A 26,048-nucleotide genomic window follows, 5' to 3' on the forward strand; every position below is an offset into this window, starting at 1 on the left:
CAATAGAGAGAGGAAAAAGCGAGAGGAGAGAGAGGAAAAAGTGAGAGAGAGGAAAAAGCGAGGAGAGAGAGGAAAAAGAGAGGAGAGAGAGGAAAAAGCAAGAGAGGAGAGAGAGGGGGCGAGAGAGGGATCAAGAGAGGGAGCGAGAGAGGGATCGAGAGATGGATTGAGAGAGGAGAGCCAGAGAGCAGAGAGAGAGAAAGTGAGAGATAGGTCAGCCAGACATGGACAAAGTGAGGTGGCGCCATGTTGTGAGGATGGAGGACACCGGGCAGACCTCGGCATTAGGACAAGGTGGGCACGGTGAGCCGTGATCAATGCCACAACAAAATAGCTGACAGCTGACTATGATTAGGCGAGCCTGGGCTTGGTAACAGTGAGTGGATACATACCGGGACAGTACTGCGGGATATGGTCATAAATCTAACAGCAATTAGTACAGGTTTCTGGATTAGGAAGGAAAGACAGGAAGGGGAATGACAGGATTAAAATGGGATAAAACAGAGTTAGTGTGAAGAGGAGGTGGTTCAAGGTAGGCTGACTTAAGAAGGGTGTTTTTAACAGGATAAGTTAGCTAGTTGGGGGGTTTCATTTAAGAACAGTGTTTTAACAGGATAGGTTAGCTAGTTGATGGGAGTTGATGACTAGTCAAATACGGTCTGTGGATAGTGGTGATGAACAGCTATGACTCTTGACTTTACCATTGATCTCCGAATGAGGGTCAATCTGCACTTGGCTTTGTTCTCGGCAAATTCCAAACTGTTGATGTCCTTTAGCCGGGCGCAGTACTTATTCATCTGCTCTCCGATGATGAGCTCCACACACCTAGAACAGGAAGAGCCATGGTCACATTGCAGTCTAGTACTACATCTATGTAATCCTATAGTAGCAGCAGCAGGATACTATAGTAGCAGCAGCAGGATACTATAGTAGCAGCAGGATACTATAGCAGCAGCAGGATACTATAGCAGCAGCAGCAGTAGGATACTATAGAAGCAGCAGCAGTAGGATACTATAGTAGCAGCAGTAGGATACTATAGTAGCAGCAGTAGGATACTATAACAGCAGCAGCAGGATACTATAGTAGCAGCAGCAGGATACTATAACAGCAGCAGTAGGATACTATAACAGCAGCAGCAGGATACTATAACAGCAGCAGCAGGATACTATAACAGCAGCAGCAGGATACTATAGTAGCAGCAGCAGGATACTATAGTAGCAGCAGCAGGATACTATAACAGCAGGATACTATAACAGCAGCAGCAGGATACTATAGTAGCAGCAGCAGGATACTATAGTAGCAGCAGCAGGATACTATAGTAGCAGCAGCAGGATACTATAGTAGCAGCAGCAGGATACTATAACAGCAGCAGCAGTATACTATAGTAGCAGCAGCAGGATACTATAGTAGCAGCAGCAGGATACTATAGTAGCAGCAGCAGGATACTATAGTAGCAGCAGCAGGATACTATAGTAGCAGCAGCAGGATACTATAGTAGCAGCAGCAGGATACTATAGTAGCAGCAGGATACTATAACAGCAGCAGGATACTATAGCAGCAGCAGTAGGATACTATAACAGCAGCAGGATACTATAACAGCAGCAGCATGATACTATAGCAGCAGCAGCATGATACTATAGCAGCAGCAGCAGGATACTATAACAGCAGCAGCAGGATACTATAACAGCAGCAGCAGGATACTATAGCAGCAGCAGCAGGATACTATAGTAGCAGCAGCAGGATACTATAGCAGCAGCAGTAGGATACTATAGCAGCAGCAGGATACTATAGTAGCAGCAGGATACTATAGTAGCAGCAGCAGGATACTATAGTAGCAGCAGCAGCAGGATTCTATAGTAGCAGCAGTAGTAGGATACTATAGTAGCAGCAGGATACTACAGTAGCAGCAGCAGGATACTATAGTAGCAGCAGCAGCAGGATTCTATAGTAGCAGCAGTAGTAGGATACTATAGTAGCAGCAGCAGGATTCTATAGTAGCAGCAGTAGTAGGATACTATAGTAGCAGCAGCAGGATACTATAGTAGCAGCAGCAGGATACTATAGTAGCAGCAGCAGCAGGATTCTATAGTAGCAGCAGCAGGATACTATAGTAGCAGCAGCAGGATACTATAGCAGTAGCAGCAGCAGCAGGATACTATAGCAGCAGCAGGATTCTATAGTAGCAGCAGCAGGATACTATAGTAGCAGCAGCAGGATACTATAGTAGCAGCAGCAGGATACTATAGTAGCAGCAGGATTCTATAGTAGCAGCAGGATACTATAGTAGCAGCAGCAGGATACTATAGTAGCAGCAGCAGCAGGATTCTATAGTAGCAGCAGTAGTAGGATACTATAGTAGCAGCAGGATACTACAGTAGCAGCAGCAGGATACTATAGTAGCAGCAGCAGCAGGATACTATAGTAGCAGCAGCAGGATTCTATAGTAGCAGCAGTAGTAGGATACTATAGTAGCAGCAGCAGGATACTATAGCAGCAGCAGCAGGATACTATAGCAGCAGCAGCAGGATACTATAGCAGCAGCAGCAGGATACTATAGTAGCAGCAGCAGCAGGATTCTATAGTAGCAGCAGCAGGATACTATAGTAGCAGCAGCAGGATACTATAGCAGTAGCAGCAGCAGCATACTACAGCAGCAGCAGCAGCAGCAGGATACTATAGCAGCAGCAGGATTCTATAGTAGCAGCAGCAGGATACTATAGTAGCAGCAGCAGGATACTATAGCAGTAGCAGCAGCAGCATACTACAGCAGCAGCAGCAGCAGGATACTATAGCAGCAGCAGGATTCTATAGTAGCAGCAGCAGGATACTATAGTAGCAGCAGTAGTAGGATACTATAGTAGCAGCATTAGTAGGATACTATATTAGCAGCAGTAGGATTGTGGTCTCACGCTGTGGTCTTGCCGATGTCCTGGACACTCTGCAGGGGGTCGATGGTGTCGGGGCAGCGGAGGATGCAGGGGGCGAAGACGATGGCTATGGCGTTGGCCGACATACGGTTGGTGTCCTCCTGCCCTGCGATCCTGGAGAATACACCAAACAAAAACAGGGCCTTCAGAAAGTATTCATAACACCTCTTGACTTGTTCTACATGCTGTTGGTTTATAGCCTGAATTTAAAATGAGATTGAATTGAGATTTTGAGTCACTGGCCTACACACAATACCCCATAATGTCAAAGTGGAATTATGTTTTTACATCTATATATTTTTTTTAATGTATTAAAAATGAAAAGCTGAACATTTTTGAGTCAATAACTATTCAACCCCTTTGTTATGGTAAGCATAAATAAATGCAGGAGAAAAATAATAAGTTGCATGGAGTCTGTGTGTAATAATAGTGTTTAACATGATTTTTGAATGACTACCTAATCTCTGTACCCCACACATACAATTATCTTTAAGGTCCCTCAGTTGAGCAGTGAATTTCAAACAAAGATTCAATCAAAGACCAGAGATGTTTTCCAATGCCTCGCAAAGTGTTGATAGATGGGTAAAACAAAACAAAAGCAGACATTGAATATCCCTTTGAGCATGGTGAAGTTATTAGCTACACTTTGGGTGGTGTATGTATCAATACACTCCTTCCTATTACAGTTGCCGGAGAGGAAGGAAACCACCCTGGGATTTCACCATGAGGCCAACGGTGATTTTAAAACAGTTATAGAGTTTAATAGCTGTGAAGAGAGAAAACGGAAGATGGATCAACAACATTGTAGTTACTCCACAATACTAACCTAAATGACAGGAGGGAACACGAGGCTGTACAGAATAAAACATGCATCCTGTTCGTAAAAAGGCACGACTCTTTATATTTTCAAGCATGGTGTTGGCTGCATCATATTATGGGTATGCTTTTCATCGACAAGGACTAGAGAGTTTAAAAATAATACAAATACATGGAATAGAGCTTAGCACAGGCAAAACCTTGGAGGAAAACCTGGTTCAGTCTGCTTTCCAACAGACACTGGGAGAAAAATGTACTTTTCAGTACAATAACCTAAAAAACAAATATACACGAGTTGCTTACCAAGATTGACATGGAATGTTCCTGAGTGGCCTAGTTACAGTTACAGACGTAAAATCGTCTTGAAAATCTAATGGAAAGACTTGAAAATGGCTGCCTAGCAGAGATCAACCACCAACTTGACAGAGCTTGAAGAATATTGTACAATCCTGGTGTGCAAAGCTCTTAGAGACTTACCCAGAAAGACTCACAGCTGTAATCTCTGCCAAAGGTGATTCTAACATGTATTGACTCAGGGGTGTGAATACTTACAGTACCAGTCGAAAGTTTGGATACTCTTACTCATTCCAGGGTTTTTCTTGATTTTTTACTATTTTCTACATTGTAGAATAAATCATCAAAACTATGAAATAGCATATGGAATCATGTAGTAACCAAAAAGTGTTAAATTAAATGAAAAATGTTTTATTTTTGAGATTCTTCAAAGTAGCCACCATTTGCCTTGATGACAGCTTTGCACACTCTTGGCATTCTCTCAACCTTCTTGTCCTGCAAGCCTGAAAACACATTCACCACCAATGCATTTTAATTAACAGGTGTGCCTTGTTAAAAGTTAATTTGTGGAATTGATTTCCTCCTTAATGCGAGTCAATCAGTTGTGTTGTGATAAGGCAGTGGTGGTATACAGAAGATAGTCTTTTACCAAATAGGGCTAAGTCCATATTATGGCAAGAACAACTCAAATAAGCAAAGAGAAACGACAGTCCACCATTACTTTAAGACATGAACGTCAGTCAATACAGTCTATCACAGTGCCATCCGTTTGGTCACCAAAGCCCCATATACCACCCACCACTGCGACCTGTATGCTCTCGTCGGTTGGCCCCCGCTGCATATTCGTCGCCAGACCCACTGGCTCTTGGTCATCTATAAGTCTTTGCTAGGTAAAGCCCCGCCTTATCTCAGCTCACTGGCCACCATAACAACACTCACCCGTAGCACACTCTCCAGCAGGTATATTTCTCTGGTCACCTCCAAAGCCTCCTTTGGTAACCTTTCCTTCCAGTTCTCTGCTGCCAATGACTGGAACGAATTGCAAAAATCACTGAAGCTGGTGACTCATATCTCCCTCACTAACTTTAAGCATCAGCTATCTGAGCAGCTAACCGATCGCAGCAGCTGTACATAGCCCATCTGTAAATAGCCCATCCAATTACCTACCTCATCTCCATATTGTTTTTATTTACTTTTTTTGCTCTTTTGCACACCTATATGTCTACTTGCACATATTGTGTTATTGACTGTACTTTTGTTTATTCCATGTGTAACTCTGCTGTTGTTTTTGTCGCATTGCTTTACTTTATCTTGGCCAGGTTGCAGTTGCAAATGAGAACTTGTTCTCAACTGGCCTACCTGGTTAAATAAAGATGAAATAAAAAAATAAATAAAAAATACAGAAAATGTCACGAACTTTGAACATTTCTTCAGTCACAAAAGTGCAGTCACAAAAACCATCAAGCGCTATGATGAAACTGGCTCTCATGAGGACCACCACCGGAAAGGAAGACCCAGAGTTACCTCTGCTGCAGAGGATAACTTCATTAGAGTTAACTGCACCACAGATTGCAGCCCAAATAAATTCTTCACAGAGTTAAAGTAACAGACACATCTCAACATCAACTGTTCAGAGGAGACTGTGTAAATCAGGCCTTCATGGTCAAATTGCTGCAAAGAAACCACTACTAAAAGGACACCAATAAAGAAGAGACTTGCTTGGGCCAAGAAACACAAGCAATGGACATTAGACTGTCGGAAATCTGTCCTTTGGTCTGATGAGTCCAAATGTTCCATTTTTGCTTTCAACCGCCGTGTCTTTGTGAGATGCAGAGTAGGTGAACGGATGATCTCTGCATGTGTGGTTCCCACCGTGAAGCATGAGGAGGAGGTGTGATGCTGTGGGGGTGCTTTGCTGGTGACTCTGTCAGTGATTTATTTAGAATTCAGCATGTCTACCACAGCATTCTGAAGTGATGTTATCCCCTCTGATTTGCGCTTAGTGGGACAATCATTTACTTTTCAACAGGACAATGACCCAACACACACCACCAGACTGTGTAAGGGCTATTTGACCAAGAAGGATAGTGATGGAGTGCTGCATCAGATGATCTGGCCTCCACAATCACCCAACCTTAACCCAATTGAGATGGTTTGGACCGCAGAGTGAATAAAAAGCAGCCAACAAGTGCTCAGCATATGTGGGAACTCCTTCAAGACTGTTGGAAAAGCATTCCAGGTGCCTGGCTGAGAGAATGCCAAGAGTGTGCAAAGCTGTCATCAAGGCAAAGGGTGACTACTTCGAAGAATCTAAAATATAAATATATTTTGATTTGTTTAACACTTTTTTGGTTATTACATGATTCCATATGTGTTATTTAATCGTTTGGATGTCTTCACTATTATTCTACAACGGAGAAAATAGTACAAATAAAGAAAACCCTTGAATGAGTAGGTGTGTCCAATCTTTTGACTGGTCCTGTATGTAAATTACATATTTCTGTATTTCATTTTCAATACATTTGCTAAAATAAAAAAATAAAAACATGTTTTCACTTTTTCATTATGGGGTAGTGTGTGTAGATGGATGAGGGGAAAAAAATATTTCAACCATTTTGAATTAAGGCTGTAACAACAAAATGTGGAATAAGTCAAAGGGTTTGAATCATTTGTGAAGGCACTGTAGTATAACACATGTGTAAAGTTTGGTTCCAACTTCTTACTAAAGGTGACAGGCTGAAGAGTTAGGACATTACAGAAATGTTCTGTTATTGGACGAATCTTCTGGGCATTTTCCTTTTGATTTGACGTGACGAACAAATGCTACAGCAGATACTAGTGCAATAGAGGGAGGAGAAAGTCTGTTACCTAACTAGGTGGAAGAAGAGCCGTTCCAGAGTGTTGAGGTGAGTTCTACTGAGCTGGTCGATAATAGAGTAGACCCCTCGAATCACCTCCTTCTTGTCCTGCAGGCCTGTAAACATATTCACCACCAAACATATTGATGACATTTTTCATGGGGTTTTGAATCCGTTTTTGATATATTCATCTGAAATAAAATATCTTGTTGTAGGTCAGTGAGAGAAGTTATTTGCAATGTCCAACAATGATGTGGAACTACATACATAAATAAAATAAGTAAGGAGTATACATTTATCAGAAATTAGAATGACAGGAAGGTCGGAGTATTTACACATGGCGCGGAGGAACTCCTCGTATAGTTCAAAGGTCATAAGCGGATTGGGTAAGTCCCGGAGCCACTGCTTGAAGACACTAGCGATAACGTGGATGTTGTAGTCATCCAGGTTCATGTTGTTCACGTCTGTGTGGACAAACAGCCAAAATGTCAGAATGAAACAAGCATCCCGGGTTCAAGTTATCTTCAGCCATAGTGTTGACATTTTCATTTGAAAATAGCCATTAGTGTAACTAGGTGCCTCACCCTGGTCTTTGTTAGCATGTATACAGTACCTGTGTCCAGTCCCTGCTTGAGCTCTTTGATCTTATTGGTGGAGCCAGACTTCCTGTAGATGCCCTCGGTGTAGAGGCCGTGCATCTCAATGTAGTTGATGAGCTTCTCCACAACCAGGGGCACTGTCCTCTCCTCGTTGGTCAGACGGGACACCTCCACCCCAAACTGCCTGGACGACAGCTCTGGGTCGTACTGCGCACACACACAGACACAAAAAGAGATGTAGGAGCGCAAGTGGACACACACACACAAACACGGACACACACACAGCTTCTACCTAATAAATATCAATCTACGTTGATCTAGTCGTGGTAGCCTTACCTTTTTGCTGCATTTGGTGGTCAACTTCAGGCAGCACTTTCTGTGGCAGGCATAGCGACACACTGGATAAACACAGCCAGAGAAATGCAAGTCAGCGCCATTTTCGACGGAAAGACAGTGCCTCCGCATTGTTAACATGGGAAGAAAAACAAAAGGTTATGGCCGCTAACTAACTGACTACAGGACTAAGAGACAGATGCAACATTGACCAGGGAGGAGAAAACATCCTTTCTGACTGCTGCTTGAGAAAACTGTGGAGGATAAGGAGCTGCAGACCACATGAGTCCAGTTGAACACAATCTGATTAGTAGGAGGGGTTAGGAGGGGCCACAGCTCAAGGCTTGGCCAAAGGGCCGCTGAGGTCATGCACAGTAATAACGTGTGTGTGTGTGTGTGTGTGTCTGTATTGTGTGTGTGTGTGTGTGTGTGCGCACGAGTACTCACATTTGCAGACGCAGGCCCTGTCCATCATCCAGATGAGAGAGGAGCAGTACTCGCAGTAGGTGGGGATACTGTACTGGGTGGCCTTGAAGATGTGGCCATTGTGTTCCTCCACCTGTAGGGGGCAGCAGAGAGCAGGTGAGAAAAGAGCCAAGGAGAGTTTATGTTGACATGAATGCTTTCTATTGTCTCTGACTCTCCTGTGTATTCTAGTTACTAGCCTATTTCCTTTTTTTCTCTAAAGGACAGATAGAAGCATTGCTGACAGGTGGTTAATATGTTTTAAATGGAGACGAGCAGCAACGCAGATGTTGCATAGTAGTGCAATGCAAGACGATGCACTCACAGAATATCAGAGTATCACAGAGTATCTGCGCATGTCCACGGTTCAATCTGCTACAGTGTGATAGCTGCGGGAACAAAACAGCGGAGAACTTTCGCCTCGTGCTTCAATGCTTTTAGTTGTTGCGGAAATTGCCCCGATATTTCTGTTTACTTCGTGCATCACTGACTATACCATTTTTTACATTTAATTATATATATTTTTTATTTGGATTTTTTTATTTTTTTACCGCTTTTTCTCCCCAATTTCGTGGTGTCCAATTGGTAGTTACAGTCTTGTCTCATCGCTGCAACTCCCGTATGGACTCGGGAGCGGCGAAGGTCGAGAGCCGTGCATCCTCCGAAACACAACCCAACCGCAATGCTTCTTGACACAATGCCCACTTAACCCGGAAGCCAGCCACACCAATGTGTTGGAGGAAACACCTGGTGACCGTGTCTGCGTGCACTGCGCCCAGCCCACCATAGGAGACACTAGTGCGCGATGGGACAAGGACATCCCTGCCGGCCAAACTCTCCCCTAACCCGGACGACGCTGGGCTAATTGTGCGCCACCCCATGGGTCTCCCGGTCGCGGCCGGGTGCGACAGAGTCTGGACTCGATCCCAGAATCTCTAGTGGCACAGCTAGCACTGTGATGCAGTGCCTTAGACCACTGCGCCACTCGGGAGGCCCCCACTGACTATACCTTTAAGATCAGTCTGGCTTCAGTCTCATACCAAAACGGTTGACTACTAGTTTAAAAAAACAGTAAGAGCAGGCACTCACAATGTCAGCATCCTTTTTCCTCCTCTTCTTTCGCTCGGTTTTGGGGACCTGCTGGGAAAGACAACCAAATATAACAGAGCTCTAAAAACAACAACAAATACTGTAATACCCTGGTAGCTTATCAATTACTAAGATCGTAAAGACCACGATGCTCTTTTCCAGCGGACACTCTCTTTTAGAGGGGCTTAGTATAGTAGCCAAGGGCTTCATGTGACCTGTAGTGTTTGAATTAGCCACCTGGGTGTTGGAAGTAGTTAGCACCAATAGCTAACCAGGCCACTGTAGCAATGCTGTACCTGTCCACCCACACACACACACTGCTGCTAGCCCAGCTAAACCACGGCTTCATCTACCAACATTACTGCTAGCTCACCTAAACCACGGTTTCATCTACCAACATTACTGCTGGCCCACCTAAACCACGGTTTCATCTACCAACATTACTGCTGGCCCACCTAAACCACGGCTTCATCTAAACCCACCTAAACCTCGGTTTCAGCTACCAATATAACTGCCAGCCCACCTAAACCATGGTTTTAGCTCAGACTGCATACAGTACAGTGTGATGCTTAGCTACATAGCCAATGGCTGCAATAACAATCAATTGCACCAGACAGAAGGTCAGTGGTGGAGGTGGTACCTTGCTGATGGTGCTGTCCATGGGCTTGTACTCGGTCATGAACTCATCCAGAAAGATCTTGAAGGTGTTGACCCAGACCTTGACGGGCGACTCGCTCCAGTCCCTCTGCTCCAGGCGCATGGTCTTCTCCAGGATCTGCTCGAACAGGGCGTATAGGTCCTTATAGCGGATACTCTTCCCATCATCCATCTGGAGAACACAGAGGGTTACATCAAAATCATGATGCTAACTACTGCCATGTAAATACATAGGCATTAAGGACACTACTGTAAAGTAGTTACCATGTAACTACAAGCCATGTAAATACATAGTCATTAAGGACACTACTGTAAAGTAGTTACCATGTAACTACAAGCCATGTAAATACATAGTCATTAAGGACACTACTGTAAAGTAGTTACCATGTAACTACAAGCCATGTAAATACATAGTCATTAAGGACACTACTGTAAAGTAGTTACCATGTAACTACAAGCCATGTAAATACATAGTCATTAAGGACACTACTGTAAAGTAGTTACCATGTAACTACTGCCATTTAAATACATAGTCATTAAGGACACTACTGTAAAGTAGTTACCATGTAACTACTGCCATTTAAATACATAGGCATTAAGGACACTACTGTAAAGTAGTTACCATGTAACTACTGCGTGCGTGGGTGCGTGCGTGTGTTACCATGTAACTACTGCCATTTAAATACATAGTCATTAAGGACACTACTGTAAAGTAGTTACCATGTAACTACTGCCATTGAAATACATAGTCATTAAGGACACTACTGTAAAGTAGTTACCATTTAACTACTGCCATTTAAATACATAGTCAGTAAGGACACTACTGTAAAGTAGTTACCATGTAACTACAAGCCATGTAAATACATAGTCATTAAGGACACTACTGTAAAGTAGTTACCATGTAACTACTGCCATTTAAATACATAGTCATTAAGGACACTACTGTAAAGTAGTTACCATGTAACTACTGCCATTTAAATACATAGTCATTAAGGACACTACTGTAAAGTAGTTACCATGTAACTACTGCCATTTAAATACATAGTCATTAAGGACACTACTGTAAAGTAGTTACCATGTAACTACTGCCATTTAAATACATAGGCATTAAGAACACTACTGTAAAGTAGTTACCATGTAACTACTAGCCATGTAAATACAACGGTATTAGGAAGCCTGGGATTCAGGGTTGTTGCACTACTGTACTAACCGCTAGAGCTGTAGAGTAGGAGTTGAAGATATTGAGGCGGAACTCCTTCAAGGCCTTTTTAAACACCACGTCCACCATTGTGTCTTTCTTACCGCCGTCCTCAGCCACCAGGTCACTGATCTAAACGAAACAAAAACAACTGCTTGATAAAAAAGGGTTCTCTCGGGCTTCAGTACATGAGCATTATAAAACCACATCAGTCTGGACACTGGACAACCTCAACACCGATATTCAGAAGCATCATTGTTCAAAGCTCAACATTCAAAGAGAGGATTTATATTGGTAACCAACCTGAAAGCTCTACCTTCCTCGTGCTGTTGTAATAACACTCTTTCTTCATCTGTATCTATATGTGTGTGTGTGTGTGTGTGTGTGTGTGTGTGTGTGTGTGTGTGTGTGTGTGTGTGTGTGTGTGTGTGTGTGTGTGTGTGTGTGTGTGTGCGCTTTGTGTCCATGTGTGCGCTTTGTGTCCATGTGTGCGCTTTGTGTCCATGTGTGCGCTTTGTGTCCATGTGTGCGCTTTGTGTCCATGTGTGCGCTTTGTGTCCATGTGTGCGCTTTGTGTCCATGTGTGCGCTTTGTGTCCATGTGTGCGCTTTGTGTCCATGTGTGCGCTTTGTGTCCATGTGTGCGCTTTGTGTCCATGTGTGCGCTTTGTGTCCATGTGTGCGCTTTGTGTCCATGTGTGCGCTTTGTGTCCATGTGTGCGCTTTGTGTCCATGTGTGCGCTTTGTGTCCATGTGTGCGCTTTGTGTCCATGTGTGCGCTTTGTGTCCATGTGTGCGCTTTGTGTCCATGTGTGCGCTTTGTGTCCATGTGTGCGCTTTGTGTCCATGTGTGCGCTTTGTGTCCATGTGTGCGCTTTGTGTCCATGTGTGCGCTTTGTGTCCATGTGTGCGCTTTGTGTCCATGTGTGCGCTTTGTGTCCATGTGTGCGCTTTGTGTCCATGTGTGCGCTTTGTGTCCATGTGTGCGCTTTGTGTCCATGTGTGCGCTTTGTGTCCATGTGTGCGCTTTGTGTCCATGTGTGCGAGTCTGCATATACAGTGGTGGAAAAAGTACCCAATTGTCATACTTGAATAAAAGTAAAGATACCTTAATAGAAAGTTAAAAGTGAAAGTAAAAGTGAAAAAGTAAAAGTCACCCAGTAAAATACTACTTGAGAAAAAAGTCTAAAAGTATTCGGTTGAAAATATACTGAAGTATCAAAAGTAAAATAAAAAGTATACATGATTTAAAATTCCTTATATTAAGCAAAGCAGATGGCACGGTTTTCTTGTTTAAAAAAGGAAGGATAACCCGGGGCACACTCCAACACTGACATCATTTATAAAAGATGCATGTGTGTTTAGTGAGTCTGCCAGATCAGAGGCCGCAGGGAGGACCACGTGTTCTCTTGAGAAATCCGTAATTGGACCATTTTCCTGTCCTGCTAAGCACTTAAAATGTAACGAGTACTTTTGGGTGTCAGGTAAAATGTAGGGAGTAAAAATTTATTCAGGAATGTAATGAAGTAAAAGTAGTCAAAAATATAAATAGCAAAGTACCCTAAAAAACCTACTTATGTAGTACTTTAAAGTACATAAGTACTTTACACCACAATGCATATGCCTGCATATTTCTGTGTGTGTATGGGTGGGTGTGTCTTTGTGTGGGTGGGTGCGTGTGTGGGTGGGTGCGTGTGTGTGTGGTTGGGTGTGTGTGTGTGTGTGTGGGTGCGTGCGTGCGTGTGTTTGGGTGGGTGCGTGTCTGGATGGGTGATTGTGTTGGTGTGTGTGTGTGTCTGTGGGTGCGTGTGTCTTTGTGACTGTGTGTGTGTACCTTCTTCATGAGGAAGTCGTTCATGCTCCTGTAGTCGTTGGTGCAGGTGAGGATCTGCAGTGCATCGTTCCCCCACTGGGCAGGCTCTAGGGCAACACTGCTAATCTTGACGCTACGCCGCCCTTCACTTTTGGCGAGGGCTCCTTGTTCTCCTTGAACTCCTTGGCCCCCCGCTCCAGGGTCATGTCTGGACTACGAGGCGGTGACATGTAATCCTGTCCTGCTGGGAGGGAGGGATGGAGAGACAGACAGAGTAGCAGCATAGTAAGTCTAACGCCTTTCGTTCAAGTCTTCTAGACTCCCTTATTAAGTTTGGTAGTGATCTTCACTGTGTCTTCGTCTGACAGTTAAACCTGCTGAACCCCACATGACCTTTAACCCTCCCTCACCTTCTCCTAGCAGTGGCCCCGTGTCTCCGTCATCTGCATCCATGGAGTCACCTCCACAGAACAGCTTCTCTCTGGACGACTTCTTCTCACCCTGCTTCGTTTTGCCCCAGAAACGCATCTTACCACGAACCCTGGTGGGGGAGAGAGAGATCACAGATTCATTAACCCTAATCTGAACCCCAAGGCTTTCGACTCTGTCAATCACCGTATTCTTATCGGCAGACTCAGTAGCCTCGGTTTTTCGGATGACTGCCTTGCCTGGTTCACCAATTACTTTGCAGACAGAGTTCAGTGTGTCAAATCGGAGGGCATGCTGTCCGGTCCTCTGGCAGTCTCTATGGGGGTGCCACAGGGTTCAATTCTCGGGCCGACTCTTTTCTCTGTATATATCAATGATGTTTCTCATGCTGCGGGCGATTCCCTGATCCACCTCTACGCAGACGACACCATTCTATATACTTCTGGCCCGTCCTTGGACACTGTGCTATCTAACCTCCAAACGAGCTTCAATGCCATACAGCACTCCTTCCGTGGCCTCCAACTGCTCTTAAACGCTAGTAAAACCAAATGCATGCTTTTCAACCGTTCGCTGCCTGCACCCGCACGCCTGACCAGCATCACCACCCTGGATGGTTCCGACCTTGAATATGTGGACATCTATAAGTACCTAGGTGTCTGGCTAGACTCTAAACTCTCCTTCCAGACCCATATCAAACATCTCCAATCGAAAATCAAATCAAGAGTCGGCTTTCTATTCCGCAACAAAGCCTCCTTCACTCACGCCGCCAAACTTACCCTAGTAAAACTGACTATCCTACCGATCCTCGACTTCGGCGATGTCATCTACAAAATTGCTTCCAACACTCTACTCAGCAAACTGGATGCAGTTTATCACAGTGCCATCCGTTTTGTCACTAAAGCACCTTATACCACCCACCACTGCGACTTGTATGCTCTAGTCGGCTGGCCCTCGCTACATATTCGTCGCCAGACCCACTGGCTCCAGGTCATCTACAAGTCCATGCTAGGTAAAGCTCCGCCTTATCTCAGTTCACTGGTTACGATGGCAACACCCATCCGTAGCACGCGCTCCAGCAGGTGTATCTCACTGATCATCCCTAAAGCCAACACCTCATTTGGCCGCCTTTCGTTCCAGTTCTCTGCTGCCTGTGACTGGAACGAATTGCAAAAATCGCTGAAGTTGGAGACTTTTATCTCCCTCACCAACTTCAAACATCTGCTATCTGAGCAGCTAACCGATCGCTGCAGCTGTACATAGTCTATTGGTAAATAGCCCACCCATTTTCACCTACCTCATCCCCATACTGTTTTTATTTATTTATTTTTCTGCTCTTTTGCACACCAATATCTCTACCTGTACATAACCATCTGATCATTTATCACTCCAGTGTTAATCTGCATAATTGTAATTATTTGCCTACCTTCTCATGCCTTTTGCACACAATGTATATATAGACTCCCCTTTTTTCTACTGTGTTATTGACTTGTTAATTGTTTACTCCATGTGTAACTCTGTGTTGTCTGTTCACACTGCTATGCCTTATCTTGGCCAGGTCGCAGTTGCAAATGAGAACTTGTTCTCAACTAGCCTACCTGGTTAAATAAAGGTGAAATAAATAAAAATAAAAAAAAATGGGGAGGAGACAGATCACAGATTCATTAACCCTAATCTGAACCCTGGTGGGGGGAGAGAGATCACAGATTCATTAACCCTAATCTGAACCCTGGTGGGGGTAGAGACGGATCATAGATTAACTCTAGGAGAAACAGATCACAGCTTCATTAACCCTAACCCTGGTGGTAGGAGAGACAGATCACAGCTTCATTAACCCTAACCCTGGTGGTAGGAGAGACAGATCACAGCTTCATTAACCCTAACCCTGGTGGTAGGAGAGACAGATCACAGCTTCATTAACCCTAACCCTGGTGGGAGGAGAGACAGATCGCAGCTTCATTAACCCTAACCCTGGTGGGGGGAGAGATATCACAGCTTCATTAACCCTAACTCTGGTGATAGGAGAGACATCTCTCAGCTTCATTAACCCTAACCCTGGTGGGGGGAGAGACAGATCACAGCTTCATTAACCCTAACCTGGCCCCTGGTGGTAGGAGAGACAGATCACAGCTTCATTAACCCTAACCCTGGTGATAGGAGAGGCAGATCACAGCTTCATTAACCCTAACCCTGGTGGTAGGAGAGACAGATCTCAGCTTCATTAACCCTAACCCTGGTGGGGGGAGAGACAGAGCACAGCTTCATTAACCCTAACCCTGGTGGTAGGAGAGACAGATCTCAGCTTCATTAACCCTAACCCTGGTGGGGAGAGACAGATCACAGCTTCATTAACCCTAACCCTGGTGGGAGAGACAGATCACAGCTTCATTAACCCTAACCTGGCCCCTGGTGGTAGGAGAGACAGATCTCAACTCTCATTAACCCTAACCCTGGTGGGGGAGAGACAGATCACAGCTTCATTAACCCTAACACTGGTGGGGGGAGAGACAGATCACAGCTTCATTAATCCTAACCCTGGTGGTAGGAGAGACAGATCACAGCTTCATTAACCCTAACCCTGGTGGTAGGAGAGACAGATCTCAGCTTCATTAAACCTAACCCTGGTGGTAGGAGAGACAGATCACAGCTTCATTAACCCTAACCTGAACCCTGGTGGTAGGAGAGACAGATCACAGCTTCATTAACCCTAACCCTGGTGGGGGAGAGACAGATCACAGCTTCATTAACCCTAACCCTGGTGGTAGGAGAGACAGATCACAGCTTAATTAATCCTAACCCTGGTGGTAGGAGAGACAGATCACAGCTTCATTAACTCTAACCCTGGTGGTAGGAGAAACAGATCACAGCTTCATTAACCCTAACCCTGGTGGTAGGAGAGACAGATCACAGCTTCATTAACCCTAACCCTGGTGGTAGGAGAGACAGATCTCAGCTTCATTAACGCTAAACCTGGTGGTAGGAGAGACAGATCACAGCTTCATTAACCCTACCCTGAACCCTGGTGGTAGGAGAGACAGATCACAGCTTCATTTAACCCTAACCTGAACCCTGGTGGTAGGAGAGACAGATCACAGCTTCATTAACCCTAACCCTGGTGGTAGGAGAGACAGATCACAGCTTCATTAACCCTAACCCTGGTGATAGGAGAGACAGATCTCAGCTTCATTAACACTAACCCTGGTGGGGGGAGAGACAGATCGCAGCTTCATTAACCCTAACCCTGGTGGGGGGAGAGATATCACAGCTTCATTAACCCTAACTCTGGTGATAGGAGAGACAGATCTCAGCTTCATTAACCCTAACCCTGGTGGGGAGAGACAGATCACAGCTTCATTAACCCTAACCTGAACCCTGGTGGTAGGAGAGACAGATCACAGCTTCATTAACCCTAACCCTGGTGATAGGAGAGACAGATCACAGCTTCATTAACCCTAACCCTGGTGATAGGAGAGACAGATCACAGCTTCATTAACCCTAACCCTGGTGGTAGGAGAGACAGATCTCAGCTTCATTAATCCTAACCCTGGTGGTAGGAGAGACAGATCACAGCTTCATTAACCCTAACCCTGGTGGTAGGAGAGACAGATCTCAGCTTCATTAACCCTAACCCTGGTGGTAGGAGAGACAGATCTCAGCTTCATTAACCCTAACCCTGGTGGTAGGAGAGACAGATTACAGCTTCATTAACCCTAACCTGAACCCTGGTGGTAGGAGAGACAGATCTCAGCTTCATTAACCCTAACCCTGGTGGGGGGAGAGACAGATCACAGCTTCATTAACCCTAACCCTGGTGGTAGGAGAGACAGATCACAGCTTCATTAATCCTAACCCTGGTGGTAGGAGAGACAGATCACAGCTTCATTAACTCTAACCCTGGTGGTAGGAGAGACAGATCACAGCTTCATTAACCCTAACCCTGGTGGTAGGAGAGACAGATCACAGCTTCATTAACCCTAACCCTGGTGGTAGGAGAGACAGATCTCAGCTTCATTAACCCTAACCCTGGTGGTAGGAGAGACAGATCACAGCTTCATTAACCCTACCCTGAACCCTGGTGGTAGGAGAGACGGATCACAGCTTCATTTAACCCTAACCTGAACCCTGGTGGTAGGAGAGACAGATCACAGCTTCATTAACCCTAACCTGAACCCTGATTGTAGGAGAGACAGATCACAGCTTCATTAACCCTAACCCTGGTGGTAGGAGAGACAGATCACAGCTTCATTAACCCTAACCCTGGTGGTAGGAGAGACAGATCTCAGCTTTATTAACCCTAACCCTGGTGGTAGGAGAGACAGATCACAGCTCCATTAACCCTAACCTGAACCCTGGTGGTAGGAGAGACAGATCACAGCTTCATTAACCCTAACCCTGGTGGTAGGAGAGACAGATCACAGCTTCATTAACCCTAACCCTGGTGGGGGGAGACAGATCACAGCTTCATTAACCCTAACCCTGGTGGTAGGAGAGACAGATCACAGCTTCATTAACCCTAACCCTGGTGGTAGGAGAGACAGATCTCAGCTTTATCTACCCTAACCCTGGTGGTAGGAGAGACAGATCACAGCTCCATTAACCCTAACCTGAACCCTGGTGGTAGGAGAGACAGATCACAGCTTCATTAACCCTAACCCTGGTGGTAGGAGAGACAGATCACAGCTTCATTAACCCTAACCCTGGTGGGGAGACAGATCACAGCTTCATTAACCCTAACCCTGGTGGGGGGAGAGACAGATCACAGCTTCATTAACCCTAACCCTGGTGGGGGGAGAGACAGATCACAGCTTCATTAATCCTAACCCTGGTGGTAGGAGAGACAGATCAGAGCTTCATTAACCCTAACCCTGGTGGTAGGAGAGACAGATCACAGCTTCATTAACCCTAACCCTGGTGATAGGAGAGACAGATCACAGCTTCATTAACCCTAACCCTGGTGATAGGAGAGACAGATCACAGCTTCATTAACCCTAACCCTGGTGGTAGGAGAGACAGATCACAGCTTCATTAACCCTAACCCTGGTGGTAGGAGAGACAGATCACAGCTTCATTAACCCTAACCCTGGTGGTAGGAGAGACAGATCTCAGCTTCATTAACCCTAACCCTGGTGGTAGGAGAGACAGATCACAGCTTCATTAACCCTACCCTGAACCCTGGTGGTAGGAGAGACAGATCACAGCTTCATTAACCCTAACCTGAACCCTGGTGGTAGGAGAGACAGATCACAGCTTCATTAACCCTAACCTGAACCCTGGTGGTAGGAGAGACAGATCACAGCTTCATTAACCCTAACCCTGGTGGTAGGAGAGACAGATCACAGCTTCATTAACCCTAACCCTGGTGGTAGGAGAGACAGATCTCAGCTTTATTAACCCTAACCCTGGTGGTAGGAGAGACAGATCACAGCTTCATTAACCCTAACCTGAACCCTGGTGCCATGAGAAGCACACGACAGCTTCATTAACCCTAACCCTGGTGATAGGAGAAACATATCACAGCTTCATTAACCCTAACCTGAACCCTAACAGCACATGGCTTGAAATCACAGCTTGACACAGTTGGAGATCCAACCTTCATAATCCTCCAAAAGCAAACCCATGTCCACCATTTCTATTGAGTATTGACTACTTTAGATTATTATTGAGGAATCGAACCAAGAAATCAAGTGAGGCTATCAAGCCTCTCTACCTCACAAAACATTAAGGAACACCTGCTCTTTCCATGAGACTGACTGGGTGAATCCAAGTGAAAGTTATGATCCCTTATTGATGTCATTTGTTTAATCCACTTCAATCAGTGTAGATGAAGGGGAGGAGACAGGTTAAAGGATTTTTAAGCCTAGAGATAATTTAGACAAAAATTGTGTATGTGGTGCCATTTAGAGGGTGAATGGGCAAAGACAAAGATGTAAGTGCCTTTGAATGGGGTATGGTAGTAGGTGCCAGGGTGGTCAGTTTGAGTGTGTCAAGAACTGCAACGCTGCTGGGTTTTTCACGCTCAACAGTTTCCCACGTGTATCAAGAATGGTCCACCACCCAAAGGACATCCAGCCAACTTGACACAACTGTGGGAGCATTGGAGTCAACATGGGCCAGTATCTCTGTCAACATGGGCCAGCATCCCTGTCAACATGGGCCAGCATCCCTGTCAACATGGGCTGGCATCCCTGTGGAACACTTTCAACACTTTGTAGAGTCAATGCCCTGACGAATTGAGGCTGTTCTGAGGGCAAAAGGGAGGGATGCAACTCAACATTAGGAAGATGTTCGTAATGTTTTGTACACTCAGTGTATACTGTATTAAAATGACTACAATGGACACCATGATAGGAACAAACCTTCCATCTGACTGGGCGTTCTTGCGGATCGTGTCAACTTTGGCCAGATCTCCAGATGACATGGCCTTATGTATCTTCTTCTGTTCCTCAGAGCTGGTGGAAGGCTGAAACACCAATGAATGACACAATGTCAATGACATCAGCACACAATAGATATGACAGTTAAAAGAGACTTTTCAATATCTACAGTACTAACTGAAGTCGTGTTACTCTACATCTACGTTTTCCTATCTCACAGGAGACAGGAGGATTTCCCCCCACGCCAGTAGATACAACAATGGATTCCTTGACAAAATGTAGCACTTCTACTAGCCTGAGTTGTCAGTTTTACTCAAGTCTAACATTATTCAACACTGTCTATAGCTCACAGTTTTTCACTAGCATACCTGACTAGCAGTATAGCTAACATGGATAGCCAGATAGCACAATAAAGACAGTTTATGTTACGCTGAAGTAAAGAGGTCAGGAATGTGTGTTAATTAATCATCAGGGAGGAAGGTCAAGGTTGAGCGATGACCTTCAACCCAGGATCCCAGGGTTCGGTCAGAGAGCAGGGCTACTGGTGAGAAGAGAAAGCTAACAGGCTAACAAGCTACAGTAACACATGCCATGGCTGATTATGCTGACAGAGAGGAAAAAGGAGAAGGAGAGTATCACTTCTGGGCTGTGAAGAAGTGAGGAGACAGGCTAAGTTAGGCTAGAACCTTCATCGGGTTTTAAAGAGAAGAGTGTGTTAGCATCGTTGAAACAGTTTATGCTCGGAGGAAAGGAAAAATCTAGTTAAAGCGTAGGTTGTTTTAGTTGAGTTGCTCTGTAGCGCAGGTCTACCCAGCCAGTGCTGAAGAGGGTTAACAGCAGGGAAAAAAGATGGCCGTCCCAATGTGAACTTCTATTAGTTGAATTGGGGTGTAGGCCGAGGTTTAGGTATGGGTCTGTTTTCTTTTACCATCTCTGAGTCACTGAAACACTCAAAGGAATCCTGTTTAGGGATGGTTGGGGAGTAGGGGGAGGGGGAGGAGAGGGGGGGCTTTCCGTCGTACTCGTCCTCCTCCGACTCGCCCCCCAGCGAGGAGGTCGGCGTGCGGGTCAGAAAGTCAGAGCGTGTCCGAGCCATGCGGGCTTTCTTTCTGTGGCCCGCCCTGTTGACCTGGTTGACCAAAAACGATATAACAACAGTTGAAACACACTCACAAACAGGCCAATGAACGCTGCTTTCCTCTTTAGGACCTGTGGATACTAGACAGGGTCTTGGATGCCCCGATGTTTCCCTTTCCTGCAACTTTCTCTCTGTGTGGCCATCTTTTATTCCGTCGGTCTCTCGCTCTCTAAGATGTCTTTTTTAAATGAACCTTTATTTAACTTGGAAAGTCAGCTAAGAAAACATTCTTATTTTATAATGATGGCCAACCCCGACCAAACCCTCCCCTAACCTGGACGACGCTGCTCCATATGTAAACACATGCAAACCCTCAGAACACATACAGAAACACACACACAATATGTATTTATCAGTCTGATTATTTGATATGGACATGCAAATACACACACACATTATGACAAATGCTACCGGTTCTGCCATTCACTCACCTCCTGTGTTCTCAGTCCTATGGTGGGCTTGGTGCTTGAGGAGGGGCCCTCTTTTGGGACTGCTACAGGCTTCTCTTGATTGACAGGCTTCTCCTTGTCAAACCTAAAACATATAGAGTCATTGAGTCAGGGAATGAAGAGGGGGTTAAAGCTGCAATATGTAGCTTTTAGAGCGACCTGACCAACTTCACATAGATATGTGAATTATAGATCTGTCATTCTCATTGAAAGCAAGTCTAATAAGTGGTAGATCGGTTCTATGTGCACTATTTCTATGCTTTCGTATTGCATCTTTTACTTTGGGTTTTGTACACCAGCTTCAAACAGCTGAAAAGACAATATTTTTGGTTATGGAAAATATATTTCACAGCGGTTTAGATGATACAATGATTCTCTACAATAAGAGTTATTGTTGTCATAATCTGAAATTAGGCAAACTATTAGCGATTTCTGCATATTGTACCTTTAAGTTTCTGTGAAATAGTAAATAATTATTCCAAACCAATCAATTCTCAAGCAACACTTATTTTTCTGATGTTTTAAAAAAAAACTTCTATAACCTTTATGTGAACTATGCATCTATTAGGGCTCTTGGTTTCTTTTCAGAGGTTAAGAATGATGTATGACATACGTTTTTAGGAATAATCTCCCATGTGTATCAATGTCTAGTTGGGTAGTTAAAGCCCTTACAGTACATGATAACTCCATGTAGTTGGGTAGTTAAGGCCCCTACAGTACATGATAACTCCATGTCTAGTTGGGTAGTTAAGGTACCTACAGTACATGATAACTCCATGTGTAGTTGGCTGGTAAAGGTACCTACAGTACATGATAACTCCATGTGTAGTTGGCTGGTAAAGGTACCTACAGTACATGATAACTCCATGTGTAGTTGGCTGGTAAAGGTACCTACAGTACATGATAACTCCATGTCTAGTTGGCTGGTAAAGGTACCTACAGTACATGATAACTCCATGTGTAGTTGGGTAGGTAAGGCCCTTACAGTACATGATAACTCCATGTGTAGTTGGGTAGTTAAGGCCCTTACAGTACATGATAACTCCATGTGTAGTTGGCTGGTAAAGGTACCTACAGTACATGATAACTCCATGTCTAGTTGGCTGGTAAAGGTACCTACAGTACATGATAACTCCATGTCTAGTTGGGTAGTTAGGGCCCTTATAGTACATGATAACTCCATGTCTAGTTGGGGTAGTTCAGGCCCTTACAATACATGATAACTCCATGTGTAGTTGGGTAGTTAAGGCCCTTACAGTACATGATAACTCCATGTCTAGTTGGGTAGTTCAGGCCCTTACAGTACATGATAACTCCATGTGTAGTTGGGTGGTTAAGGCCCTTACAGTACATGATAACTCCATGTCTAGTTGGGTAGTTCAGGCCCTTACAGTACATGATAACTCCATGTGTAGTTGGGTAGTTAAGGCCCTTACAGTACATGATAACTCCATGTCTAGTTGGGTAGTTCAGGCCCTTACAGTACATGATAACTCCATGTGTAGTTGGGTAGTTAAGGCCCTTACAGTACATGATAACTCCATGTCTAGTTGGGTAGTTAAGGCCCTTACAGTACATGATAACTCCATGTGTAGTTGGGTAGTTAAGGCCCTTACAGTACATGATAACTCCATGTGTAGTTGGGTAGTTAAGGCCCTTACAGTACATGATAACTCCATGTCTAGTTGGGTAGTTAAGGCCCTTACAGTACATGATAACTCCATGTAGTTGGGTAGTTAAGGTACCTACAGTACATGATTACTCCATGTCTAGTTGGCTGGTAAAGGTACCTACAGTACATGATAACTCCATGTGTAGTTGGGTAATTAAGGTCCTTACAGTACATGATAACTCCATAGCTGGATTCAATACTCACTTAGAGAACGCCACTCTGTCTTTGGGCGCAAAGAAGATGTTTTCCGACATGTCAGTCATGCTGATGCTGGTGCCCTGATTAGCTGGGGCCTTCTTGGGGAACCCTCCCTCTGGCTCCTCCTCCCCCGCCCTCTCTGGACTCCAGGGTCAAATTCGGCGCCCAGCCATCCGCAATAGGTCTCCCATCCCTGGTCTTTGTTTTGGGGGCTGAGGGAGGTGGAGGGAGCCGGGCCTGGTTGGGCTGGGCCTTGTTGGGCTCAGGATGGGGCATGGGGACACTCTGGGTGTCCATCGGCCCAGGAGGAGAGAGGTATGCGTGGGCAGCGGACACAGACTGGGTCCTCGAGGGTGGAGCCAGAGCCGGGGCTCTCTCGATGAGAAGGGAGCTGGGTCTAAGGGGCCTGGTAGATGTAGCTGCGGTTGCACTCGCTTGGGGGGCCCTCCCTGCCTGCTCTGCTGGATCCTGACCAGGGCTTCACCCCTCTGCTTCTCCAACAGTTCCCTCTCGTGCTGGGCGAAGTGGTGCCGCTGTCTCTCCAGAACCTCCTTCTGCTTCCGGATCTGGTCCATCATCTCCCGCTCGTTCTGCTGCTGCAGGTGCCGCTGCCTCTCCTCCTTTTCCTCGTTCAGTCGTTCCAGCTTCTCCAGGACCAACTGGTTGGCAGCCGGGACAGGGGTGGGGCCAGACATGGGGATGACTGGGGCGGGATCTAGTGGTGGAACGGGTGCAGGGACTGGTAGCCGTGGCGATGAAGGGGATTCGCCGGTTTGTGCCGACCCGTCACGAACCTCTACAGGGGGGAGACGAACGACGGCACCACCGAGCTCCTCCTGATCCAGGGGGGTTTCCTTCTGCATGCTGATGACCACAACCACGGGTCGCCGTGACAATTCCCGCCTTTGTTTGATTGACTTGAGCTGCTTGGTGACGATGGTGGTACTAGTGGTATCGGTCTCGAGGGGCCGCGAAGAGTCATCGCCAAGACGATGGGTGATGACCAAGCTGCCATCAGTTGACGGGACGTAAAAGGTAGGGAGGTAGTTCTCTATCTTGGGCGGAGGTGGAGAGGCGGCAGCTGGTTCTAGCTTGGCCTGACTCTGACTGTTTGGAGGTGGGGAGGCGTCATCGGACACAGAAGCCCTGGGAGGCTCCTTCGACACGAGGCTGACCTCCGGGGCCTGCTCCAGCTGCACTTCAGAAGAGAGGGGGGGAACCAAGCTCCTCCTCGTCCGCCAAAGGTGCACTCTCCCTGAGTATCTCGTCATCCATGCTGAGTAGCTCGAAGCTGCCCTTGGAGCTCTGGCTGTCGGGGGTTCCGGGTCCCTGGGGGGAGCGGCGAGGAGGGGGTGGTGGTGGGGGCCAGCTCGGCCGACCAGCGCCTCTCTTCAGAGGGGGACGAGGCCCCACCACTGCCTGTGGCCCGCACCTTGAGCAGCTCCAGGCTGAACTTGGCCTGCTCCAGCTCCCTCATCCTCCGGCTCTCCCTCTTGGCCCTGGTGGTCCTCTGGCAGGGCTCGTCCAGGGTCCTGGTCCTCTCTCTCACCACCACAGCGGCTGTCGACGAAACTGGCGGTGGTTCCGACTGGGCCCTACCTGAGCTCTCTGCGGCCCTCGCCACTCCTCCCTCACCTCCTATTTCTACACCTCGTCCCTCTTTCACCCTCTCCTCCTGGCTGTTCAGTCTCTGGAGGCTCTCTTCCCGCTCCTTGTATGAGCGGTCCTCCCATGTGCTCAGGTCCAGGCCCATGATCCTCACTGGCAGATCGTCTTCTTCTGGCGAGAGGCGCGTCTGTCCATTCTGCAGCAGCTGCTGCTGCTGTTGTTGACTCTCTCTCTCCCTCAGCCTCTGCTCTTTCTCCCTCAGTCTCTGCTCCTTCAAATGCCCGAAGCTGTCAATCAAGGAGGCATGGTTACAGCTAAACCAATCACAAGGCAACACCACACCTTCATTGAGTCTTAATTCCTTGTTCCTTGACACAAGACAGACTAGACACTTAAAAACATATCACAGTCTTCCTGTTGAATGTGTGAACTCAAAGTGGCAGCCTTAATGGGAGAATGTCCTCCTCTAGCTCAGCTGACTGTTGCTACTTTGTTCTGGGTGTTTATGTAACAACATTATCTGAACAGGAGACTTTTCAGCTGGCAGGCCATGAATACGAGCACGTCACCAGTTACGACTGGACGTGGAGGAGGATTGGATATAGAATTATGACCAATAAGTACAGTGAATTAACTTTGCAGCAATTTCCAATCTCATTGCAAGAATGTTTCCATCAATGAGTTGAAGTTATGGAGGCATGGAAGTTCAGATGGTCTTCTGTGGCTACACTGCCTTCATCAAATGTTCCATGGCTTTTCATATTGATTTCCATAATGATTCATAAGCATCCAGAAACAGTAATGAAGCAAGCTCAGCTGCAGATAGAAATGTAATATGTAGAACAGACTATTCACTCTCATGTCATGTGGGGAACCACGTCTGCTCTAAAACTTTCTGCAACACTTCACATTAGTTTACCTCTGTCTGGCCAGGTAGCCTTTGCCCACTGCCTGTAGCAGCGTCATGGTGCCACGCAGTCGCAGGTAGGCCTCTCTGGCCATGTGGCAGCGCCAGGCTGTCTGGATGGCGAGTGCCGCCCCCTCCCGTTCTCGCCGCTTCAGCAACGCCCTCCACTCCCTCTGCAGCAGCAGGGCCGCCTCCCGCCACAGCCCGAACCTCCAGCGCTCCTTGTA

At 46.0% G+C, this 26,048-nt stretch overlaps 1 protein-coding gene across 1 annotated transcript in view; it reads right to left on the minus strand.

The window, feature by feature from the left end:
• Positions 1–26,048, minus strand: part of LOC139384616 (unconventional myosin-IXAa-like) — a 50,460-nt gene that overhangs the window by 3,524 nt on the left and 20,888 nt on the right. Inside the window, 23 exon segments of the mRNA XM_071129435.1 lie at positions 393–446; positions 702–825; positions 2,911–3,042; positions 6,907–7,012; positions 7,232–7,360; positions 7,510–7,702; positions 7,832–7,893; positions 8,276–8,387; positions 9,383–9,433; positions 10,023–10,211; positions 11,250–11,369; positions 13,071–13,192; positions 13,195–13,293; positions 13,460–13,590; positions 19,832–19,935; positions 20,778–20,978; positions 21,419–21,521; positions 23,313–23,410; positions 23,412–23,758; positions 23,761–24,520; positions 24,522–24,656; positions 24,658–25,201; positions 25,834–26,042. Coding sequence (XP_070985536.1) covers positions 393–446; positions 702–825; positions 2,911–3,042; positions 6,907–7,012; positions 7,232–7,360; positions 7,510–7,702; positions 7,832–7,893; positions 8,276–8,387; positions 9,383–9,433; positions 10,023–10,211; positions 11,250–11,369; positions 13,071–13,192; positions 13,195–13,293; positions 13,460–13,590; positions 19,832–19,935; positions 20,778–20,978; positions 21,419–21,521; positions 23,313–23,410; positions 23,412–23,758; positions 23,761–24,520; positions 24,522–24,656; positions 24,658–25,201; positions 25,834–26,042 — 4,125 coding nt within the window.

The sequence above is a fragment of the Oncorhynchus clarkii genome, chromosome 26, assembly GCF_045791955.1.
Source record: "Oncorhynchus clarkii lewisi isolate Uvic-CL-2024 chromosome 26, UVic_Ocla_1.0, whole genome shotgun sequence".
Lineage (NCBI taxonomy): Eukaryota > Metazoa > Chordata > Actinopteri > Salmoniformes > Salmonidae > Oncorhynchus > Oncorhynchus clarkii.